This window comes from Spea bombifrons, chromosome 9 (genome assembly GCF_027358695.1).
Source record: "Spea bombifrons isolate aSpeBom1 chromosome 9, aSpeBom1.2.pri, whole genome shotgun sequence".
NCBI lineage: Eukaryota > Metazoa > Chordata > Amphibia > Anura > Pelobatidae > Spea > Spea bombifrons.
The window spans coordinates 40,818,046-40,828,446 of NC_071095.1; the positions used below are offsets into that span (position 1 = coordinate 40,818,046).

At 41.8% G+C, this 10,401-nt stretch overlaps 1 protein-coding gene across 1 annotated transcript; it reads right to left on the bottom strand.

Annotated features, from left to right (window-relative positions):
• Positions 1 to 1,665: 1,665 nt before the first annotated feature.
• On the bottom strand, positions 1,666 to 10,043 carry PSMC6 (proteasome 26S subunit, ATPase 6). Its single transcript, XM_053474747.1, has 14 exons — positions 9,886 to 10,043; positions 7,493 to 7,572; positions 7,357 to 7,396; positions 7,106 to 7,158; positions 6,463 to 6,530; positions 6,114 to 6,228; positions 5,801 to 5,888; positions 5,421 to 5,482; positions 5,178 to 5,301; positions 3,569 to 3,630; positions 3,214 to 3,334; positions 3,018 to 3,098; positions 2,230 to 2,301; positions 1,666 to 2,140 (listed from the first exon to the last, which is right to left on the bottom strand). The coding sequence occupies exons 1-14, from the start codon at positions 10,010 to 10,012 to the stop codon at positions 2,022 to 2,024; spliced, it is 1,212 nt and encodes a 403-aa protein (XP_053330722.1). The 5' UTR covers positions 10,013 to 10,043; the 3' UTR covers positions 1,666 to 2,021.
• Between the last annotated feature and the right edge of the window lie 358 nt (positions 10,044 to 10,401).

The window sequence follows — 10,401 nt, forward strand, 5'->3', positions numbered from 1 at the left end:
GTTAGACGTGTTATACATCGTCGAGCTCTATACAACGGAGACCGAATTCGAAGCTCGTGCACTCGACACAACATAGGATGTAGAGACACAAGGAAGTGTACAACCACAAAGGAGTCAACTTGCCTCCAACAAAATGGCCCCGGTAAAGGATAGCGTTAATTCTATAGCTTGATTTATGAACTTGTACTTGTGCTAAAGATATAGGAATTCCTACTATCAAAACAAAATGACGATAGTTAAGATCTATACACACAGACTTGGTTGTAGGGATAGGCAAAATGCCCATACGAGGATACCGGCGTCTGCAGCAAGGTCGGTGAAGATCCATAGATCATCATCAAATCGCCCACCACCCTGTAAATGTCCACCATGTGCGATGTCGGTGCCTACGTCTGCTGTGTTGCATGATAAACTAAACGTACATTTTGGATGCAACCCCACAATTTTTTCCCACGTTAATGTAAAAACAATTACACTAAATTGATCTTTTATGTCCCACGTCTAAGAACACAGCCTCTAATAAATCTCTATATCATATAAACAGTCCAAGCCTGATGAATATATTTTTTTTAAAGTCTGCAATTTTAATCGGTAAAAAATATCAGGTTTCTCCAGCTGCTGGTGGCATGGATACACTTAACCACTGTCAGTATACTCTGAGTTTAGGTGGCATTTATCTGCTTTTCTGTGATTAGTTATAGTTTGGGTTCCCGTCACTCGCACCACCAGGAACGGCAGCTGGGCTGATCTCCACGACGCGCTGCACGGTGTCATTTATTCCGTTTCATTCTCTTAACACGGCACGGATGTGATTTCTGCAACAGTTACATTATACCATTTTAAAAGCGACAAGTATAAACTTCTAAACTCTGCCGGAGCCCTGTTCGGTGCAGCGGATCGTAAAGAAGTACATGCAGCCTTGGATATCGTGAACACACCAGCTCTATGCCAGAATGAAATTCTTTTATTCATTCTACCTCTTTAACCGATTCTTTCATTGCCTGAGGTATTACAACAGCCGCCCATGAGCAACTTCTTTGATTTCATTGCAAAACAACTGAATGAGGAACACACTATATATATATATATATATATATATATATATATATATATATAACCTTTCATTTGTGGATTGCATGATGAACTAGAATTGCCTAAACATGCAGCTCTTACCTTAAGTACATTTAAAAAAAGGTAGAGAGCCCCTTAAAAATTGAAGTTAAAGGGTACCCTAATTTAGGGAACCCCAAGAGCTCATGTTTTGAGACATGACAGATGTAACTAAATTACTGAAGTGATCACAAAAAATAAAGTTTACTGCTCATGGTATACACATAAGGCACATACACACACAGATTATATGTATATTTATATATTATAAGCCTCAAGGGCACAATCACAGCAAGAATTTCTGTGTATCCCTGCCTGAAAACAAGTAGTTTATGTTTATTAAAGAATGTCATGTTCTAGGTGGAAGATCACAAAATGTGACCTGAAGTGAAGCAGCAAACCATCCAACACAATGGAAGAACAGCATGCCAACCAAAAATGAAACGTTACATATAAAATGTCCCTGCAAACATGATACTGGCTGTCTGAATGTTTTAGAAACCGATTCAAAATAAAATGTGTACTTAGAAAAGCATGTGTGGACAAAACGCACCCGACTTAAACATGGTTTTATTTAACCTTGGAAAGGAAAAGGACAAAAGTCAATTGATATAAAACACTTCTTACGAAACAGTAACTTTCTTAAAATCTGCTATGTTGTTTCACTATTTCCAAGCCTTTCTTAATCGTTCGTACAGTAAATATTTAGAGATTTAATTCCAACAGGAAACGCACCAAGCGCAGTCATTTTTTGGAATCAAGAACCCCTCTTTTCTGTAGCAGACTTATTCCAGAAATTATCAAATTACTAAATCCGACGTTGTTATATGTACTTTTAATAAAGACCATACCCAAGAGGAACAGACGAGCCTCTAACATAAGCCACATCAACCATGCAGTCTTTGCCTATACTAGACAGGCTTGTAATCCAACTTAGACTCAAGCTTCTTTGAATCTGCAACCTTCCTGACAGCTTTCATGAAGTCTTCTTGGACCACAAAATCATGGTCGGCCCGGATTGCAAACATGCCTGTAGCGAATAAAACAATAAATTAAATTCCAAAAGAGACAATGTTACAGACCACAAATAATATTATTGTTTATTGTTTGTTTCCATACCAGCTTCAGTGCAGACATTCCTCAGATCTGCTCCGTTAAACCCATCTGAAAGCTTCACAATTGCTTCATAATCTGATTTAAAGAAATTGAAGACACCAATAAGCTACATTAGATGCACAAAGAACCAAACAGCGTGAGATCTTGTTATTACGAGATGAACTCCAACATATAGACTGTTTCTCTGTATGAGGCACATTTGACTAACAAGGTAATCAATAGGTAGCTGCCCGCTGTTATTGAACTACATGGCACATGATTGTGAAGACAACTGCAAACTTGTTGATGATCACCAAGTCAGCCATCTTTCTTTTTAAAGTTAACGGATAGCACATAGCATTTGGTGCCATTTCAGACATATTTCTATGGTGTCGCCCATAATTGGCTAAAATTTAAATGGAATATATTCTTCCACGGGCACAATACAGCGCTGCACAGTTTTTAATTTTGTTCCTATAAGCGATGGCGGTATTAATGATGTCCATGCCTGACCTTCATTAGCCAGGTTGTCCTGCAGGGTAATTAAAACAAAGGCATTATTTTGTTTAACACAAGGCGGGCGGAAAATAAGGAGTTTGTCTAGTAGACAGGGCTCAGATAACAGAACTAAAACACACACAAATAGCTAATATGCAGCAGCCTGCAAGAAAAACGAGAACTTTTTAAGAAAAATAAAAAATTTTTGAAAACATCTCAAACTGATACTAGTAATAAAAATATTTGGTGGTTGCTTCCCCTTTAGTTATCAACAGGTGCAGTAAGATCCACTGCCAAGTTACAAAACTGCTTACCTATTTCGCCATGTTTTGTTATTGGGCCGGCGTGTATCTTCAAAATATCTAGCCTGGCTTGCTCGTTGGGCAGCTCAATATCTGAAGAAAAAAAAAAATTATTAATATATATATATATATTATAGAGAAGAGGGAAAAAATAGACATGGAGTGAACTGAAATACATGATATTACAGCACAACCCTTCAAGACTTACGGATTTTTCTGTCCAATCTTCCAGGACGCAGCAAAGCTGGATCCAATGTGTCAGGTCTGTTTGTGGCCATAATCATTTTTACTCTATGCAAAGTATCAAATCCATCCATCTGATTCAACAACTGAAGAAATATACAATTAAAGAAATTAATGTCATATGTACATTGATATTTCTGATATAAAAGTAAACTATGTGCTTAACCCATGAGAATCCCCGATGATACAAAGTTTGACTATCATACAGAATACACATTCGTTAGAAGCCCAGCAAATGGAAAGGTCATGAAACAAGATCAAGTGGTATTTTTTAACAAATAAACATTAACTAGCAAGAAGAGAATAGAAACAGAAATTACCTCCATGAGGGTTCTCTGAATTTCTCTGTCAGCTGAGGTTCCTTCAGAAAACCGTCTGCCACCTTAAAAGGTAATAGAGAAGATAGTGGAAATCGCACCATTGGACTTAGATGCTCACAAATTTTTGATTAAAACGGTGCATATTTCACCTAGACCCATTACATGCAAACATTTTTGCAGGGTCTAGGGCAGTGATGGCGAACCTATGACACGCGTGTCAGTGCTGACACGCGTAGCCATTTGGGGTGACACGCGCAGGATTTCCTGCGATTCATCCTCGGCTCCTGCACGGCCGCCGAGGATGAAAGAATCTGTGCTGGAGGTTCCTCCAGCACAGATTCTTTCATCCTCGGCGGCCGTGCAGGAGCCGAGGATGAATCGCAGGAAATCCTGCGCGTGTCACCCCCCCAAAAAAGGGGGGGGCGGGACGTGCAGTAGCGTACCTAGCGGGGGGCGGGGCGGTGGAGGAGCAGGCTCGCAAGGGAGCGGTATTGGAGGTCTTTAACAGACCACCGGCTCCCTTGAGTGATTTTAAGCCGGTTCAAGGATCTCCCTTGAACCCGGCTTAAAATCACTCAAGGGAGCCGGAGGTCTGTTAAAGACCTCCGATACCGCTCCCTTGCGATCCGCGCGGCAACAGCTGTTGTGCGCCGGGGTTTGTTGTCAGATCCCGGCGCACAACACTGAAGCCGCGCCCACCGCTGTCCGTGCCCTCTGAACCCGGAAGAAGACAGAAGAACTGAAGAAGAAGAGGAGCGAAGAGCAGGAAAAGGAGCTGTAAGGAGAAAAGAGGAAAGGTAGGAAAGCATACAGTGAGAGTGGATTGGTGTATGTGTGTGGATTGGTGTGTGTGTGGATTGGTGTGTGTGTGTGGATTGGTGTGTGTGTGTGTGGATTGGTGTGTGTGTGTGTGGATTGGTGTGTGTGTGGGTTGGTATACGTGTGGGTTGGTATACGTGTGGGTTGGTATACGTGTGGGTTGGTATACGTGTGGGTTGGTATACGTGTGGGTTGGTGTATGTGTGTGGATTGGTGTGTGTGTGTGTGGATTGGTATGTGTGGATTGGTATGTGTGTGTGGATTGGTATGTGTGTGTGGATTGGTGTGTGTGTGTGGATTGGTGTGTGTGTGTGGATTGGTGTATGTGTGTGGATTGGTGTATACGTGTGGATTGGTGTATACGTGTGGATTGGTGTATACGTGTGGATTGGTATGTGTGTGAGAGTGATGGGTGTTATGCTGTACCATTTCCAATGTATTTTTCATTATATAATTATGCTCTAAAGTACATCATAACTCCCATCACTCTATACTGTTCCATACAGTGGCAGAGCTGGGAGACAGAGGCCTTGCACCCCCACCGCGGGACTCCTGAAAGGTAAGTAGTTACTAAGCAGGTATGTTAAATAATTTGTTTTTGGTTTATTAAATACAATTATATATTGCAATTATACATTTTTGTAGTTTAAACTATAAATTGCGCAAAATTATGTTTTTTTGTCGAAGTGACACACCACGCGAGTTATGCTCGATTTTTTGCCGATTTTTGACACACCACGCCAAAAAGGTTGCCCATCACTGGTCTAGGGTCTTCTTTTACGTCTCTCACCTATGGCATCAATTTCATCCATAAATATGATGCATGGCTGGTGATCCCTGGCATAATTGAACATTTCTCTAATGAGACGGGCACTTTCACCAATGTATTTGTCTACGATAGAACTAGATACAACCTAGAACAGAAAATTAATGTTAAAACAGTTGTCTATCAAAAAATGTTAAATGTTGCTATGTTTTCAAAAGAGCAACACTTTTTTTTTTTTTTTTATTTGAGAATTACAAAAAGAATCACCTTTAAGAAATTGCAATCTAGCTGGCTGGCAACAGCTCTCGCCAAGAGAGTTTTTCCAGTACCTGGAGGGGAACAGAAGTAAACCATGTTTATATTACAGACACTACTTACACAGTACCACAATAAGGGAAACACGATTAACTATGAAAAGTTAGAATCGTGAATTATCGATATAGCTTCCCTTAGAAATAAACCACTGAAAAATTTCCAAGAGCGACATAAATGTTTAATTCTTGGAACACAGATATACCGATGTTTGCAGAAATTGGAGTGTAAAACAAACTCACACGAGTGTTGTAACTAATTATTTGCCTGGCAACTGTTAAAATTAAACACTGGTTAGTGTTTTCTGCAAGGACAATAAATGTTGGCATACAGACCTGGGGGCCCATATAGCAGACAGCCCTTTGGGGGTATGATTCCTACGCGCTGAAACAACTCTGGGTTTGTGAGAGGTAGCTCAATTACCTGAAACAAGACAACAAATTAAGCAAAAATATACATACATAGATATCCCTTTGATCCCAGTTATAAATAAAGTAACGCCGGATAAGTGCATCACAGAAATTCAATATTTTTTTTATATACCAAGCTAATAATTTAAGCTTCCTCGCCCGCTGATATAATTCAAGCTATTACAACTTACACCTCCACATACATCTGCATCCACCCATGAAAATAAAATCCAATTACCTCTCTAAGTTCTCTGATTTGTTCAGAAAGGCCTCCAATTTCAGAATAAGACACATCTCCGGGGTCTTCGTGAGACATGTTGTATACCAGAGGATCCACTTCTCGTGGCAAATAACTGCAGTGACAGATGAAACAAAGGCTCGCTCAGCCACTGGTCCTATCCTCTATTACCTATCTATATAATGCAGCCCAAATGACAAATTATCACTACTCTACAGCCAAAGTTCTCGTGGTACTATTAGCGTGCATTCCACCATGCTTCGGAGTTCCGGTAAACAGCTATGGTTCTAATTGTACGGCTTATTAGTGTTCACACAATATACATCCCATGCAACGAAAGGAACCTTACCGCATTATAGTCAGGGTAGTCATATCAAGCGCAACTCTCGTTCCGGGTTTCAGCTTACTTTTATCCAGCTGAAAAGACATTATAAAACCATCACACAGAGGAAAACGTTTGAGAACACCGAGTACTATGCCGTTTCTAGGAAGCTGCCGCCAATCCAAATCTATCCGCAAAGCAGGAACTTGTAAAAATAAAAGACACTATTTGAACAGCTTAAATATCAGTTTAAGTTCGTTTGAAATCATTAACCACATAAAGTTATTGTTTTTATTTCTGTATAGTGGGTAGGATCTTCGAATTGCTATAGTGATTTACTTTATTGAGAGTGGTAGATAAGTGGAACAGATTCTCAGCATGAGTGGCAGCGTTTAATACAGCGAAGGAATTTAAACTTGCATGCTAGCCCAAATATTTATGACAAGACCGAGGACTGAATTAAGGTTTGAGACTTTACAGCAGGAGTAACGATAAGACTAGATGGACACAATGGTTCCTCCCGGACTCCAGACTACGTTTTTTAGCGCAGAACTAGTTCTTTGTGGCTTACAAATCCAATGGAAATTGACATACACCAAGGATAGTTCATTTAGACTTCTTATTAACAATTATACATACTGTGTCTGTATTTTTGCAGAAAATAAATTACCTGTCGACGACAGCCAACAACATATCTTGGCCCATTTGTGGCTTTCACAATAACTGAAACGGAATAATTTGATTTTTTTTTTTTAATTGACATGGTAAAAAACTAAAGAAAAAAATACACATTCATGCTCTTAAGCAGTTACAAGTTTAAAAGCAGCGGCGGCGACTATTTGGTGAGAAAAAGAAAAATAGACAAACCGCACGCAGCAGGAAATTCTCATACATTATACAAGCTCATATTTTAGAACTCACATTTTTCTTCTGTTAGCTGCTTAAGTACCTCTCCAACAATCTGAAACATAAAAAACAGAAGCGTAACTCAAAGAACATCGCTTATACCAGTTTTGAGTCACATATTGAAGTGACATTTTCACCGAAAAAAACATACCTGTCCCACGCTTTGCAAGGCCTTGAGGTCATTTTCTGATTTTTCATACTGTTTCGTGAGTTCCTTCAATTGCTCTCGCACTGTTATTAAAATATTTAATGCAGTTTAAATAAAGCTTTACAAGGGAGGAATAAGTGTTAAAAAGTTCTATTGAGAATAAGATGTGAACTCAGAAACCCCATGGCATGGACATTAAAGCATGGGTCGTTACAAATGCTCACTTCTACCCATAAAGATGCTTAAGCAGGGCTAAATCCTGGTAAGGCCAACTGCTCTAAAGAACTCCTATTTAGAAAGACTGCGTTAAGCGAGTAAAGAAGTAGTCCGGATTCACACAGCAATCATCCGATGCCCAAAATGGGAAAGTTTGCACATTGGTCTAGATTCATGACGAAGGCTGCGTTCCATACCAAGTTGCTTACTGTACTTAATAGCTAGTAACGCATTATTGTTGGTTTAGGGACCTATACGGTTGCCTTCTGTTGGATCGGTCTGAGCATTGCCCTGCCCCCCGGGTAACAGAAGACTAAGACAGGGCTCGACAAATCCCAGGTGCCAGGTTGCCATGGCGACTCAGAATTTTGTCCTGCCGTCTAGGTGTTTATCAGCCTGTGATCACGGGGGCGCTGCTGGCAGACAGCACAGCCACTCAGAGCCCGCCCCCGAGCCTGTGATCACTCCCACGGAATGATTCTGTAGGCTGAAACCGCGATTGCGGGAAAACCTGCAATCGCGTTTTCAGCTACCACAGGCAGCTTCAGGAAAGGGGGTTGAGTGTTGATTGGGTCACATTTTATGGGGTTAATTCCCATTTTGTATGGGGCTCTGCTGTTGGTGGTCTGCCTGGAAGCCCAGCAACAGCAAAAACGAGCCCCCACAAGCACTTTGATGACTCCTGTAGGCATGGAAGCCTACAGCAGTCATCAGAGACTCCCCCCTGCAATGGCTGGTCTATAGACCAGCAATTGCATCCCAGCTGCCAGAGGCAGCTTCAGGGACAGGGGTAGAGGGTTCTTTGTGGAGACCAGCCCCAATACCCCCCTGCTGCCTGATCGCTCCATGAGAGCGACAGTGCAGCGTTAACCCCTTCAATGCCACAATTGTGTATGACCCATTCGTGGCATTGCAGGGGTTAACATTTGTCCCCACAAGCTTGTGGGGACTAAATACCAGTCAATGCTGTGCTCCAATGGAACATCAGCATCAAAAATAATAATTAAAAACCAGCACTGACCTGAAAGTCCAGGGTGCTTCCAGGTCAAATGCTGTGAGTTTAGTAAGTGGGCTGATGATGATCAGATCACTCCTGACCAACTGTTAGTTTAAAACAAATCCTGGCTCCTAACTTTTTTAGATGGCACCTAGATTAACAACAAATTTGTCAAGCCCCGGACTAAGAGTATATCCTTATTGTTTACCGCTGATCAGTTACGTAAAAGAATTTGTTTCATTTCAAAGGTAATTCTTTTCCTGACAGCGATTGGTTGCTTCTAATGCGAGTTTTACATATTTTTTTTTCCTTTAAAGTATTTTAATCTGTTTTTTTTTTACCTAAACTTTAATCATGCTCTTGATAAGTAAAAATAACACTCTTAATAATTTGTAAGTGGATGTTTAGTAAGAGATCGCATCAGGCTTTCCATATAGATGTAAATATATATATACACACACACACACACACACATATACATACATGCATACATACACATTCAGCACCAGGAAGCAAGTTACTGCACGCAGACGGTCCTTCTTGTTTATATGATGCACCATCACTAGCTTATTTTTCACCTTTAAAAAAAAGCACTTTACAACCTACATATTTCATATTTTTTTAAAGGCTATTTTAATGGTGAGCCTTAAATATGTCATGTCCCGGGGGGGAGTGCTGGGGGGTTTTAGTGCAGTGTCACTGGGTCCCAGGCCGTGACAAAAAGCAGGTGATGTTATCCAAGACAGTCCATTTGGGATCTCTAATCAATAGAACTGAATGGCATAGAGAACGCTTAATAAGCAAGTATTAGGAACTGGGTTATTATGGCGCCCATTGCTTCTTTACACATTAAAGCAAAGCAGCCCCAGAACCCACTGAGGGAGTTACTTTGACAGCAGGCCCAGCGCGCCTGACACGGCAGGCTTTCCCAGACACAATGGGCAGATGCGGAGGGTTGGCTGGGCCTCTGAAGATAAGGGGCACGGAGCTCGGATAAGCCAGTCCAAATAGGCTTACTAGAATCAGGGAGGCCCAGCTAATACCTGGTGTCATTCACCCAAGGCCGGCATGACAAAGCGACTTGAGGCCGAGGCTGTCATATCCGCTATCACTGAACTCCCTTCTTATCCCAAAGCACCCAGCTTCCTGTAGGGCTTCTCCCCAGCCTTCCTCCGCCACTCACATTCCTTCAGCCGGCCGTCTATCTCCTTATGCTCCAGCAGCTTCTTCCTGTAGTCCTGCAGAGCCTTCTCCCGTGGGTCCGCCATGATGAGAAGTCGCTGCTCATAGGGAATGCCGGGAAGGGCCATAGCCGCTGGGGGAGGAGGAATGAACAGCGAACGAGAAGGCCAGCCCCGCAAATATCGGGCCAGAGCGGCACTTGAGCGAAACAATACAGCGCTAGTGTCACAGCGCCGCCTCTGCTGGGGAGATGTACTGCACCTGCTGCGGAGCTTCGCTCCATCGACGGCGCACTTAACACATTCCAGCATGTTCTGCAGTCGGTAGGCGCTAGCAGCGTCTTGTGTTAGTAATTATGCTTCAGCGCTTCACTGCTGCCCTGGGAGGATTATGTGAGAGGAGCACGATTTCTCCAGAGCCTGAGGGCACCGCTTTCCAGTCCCTGAAATGAGGCCTACGTTTACGTATGAAACATATATGAACCCTAAGTCTACATATGAAACAAATGTGAAGCCTA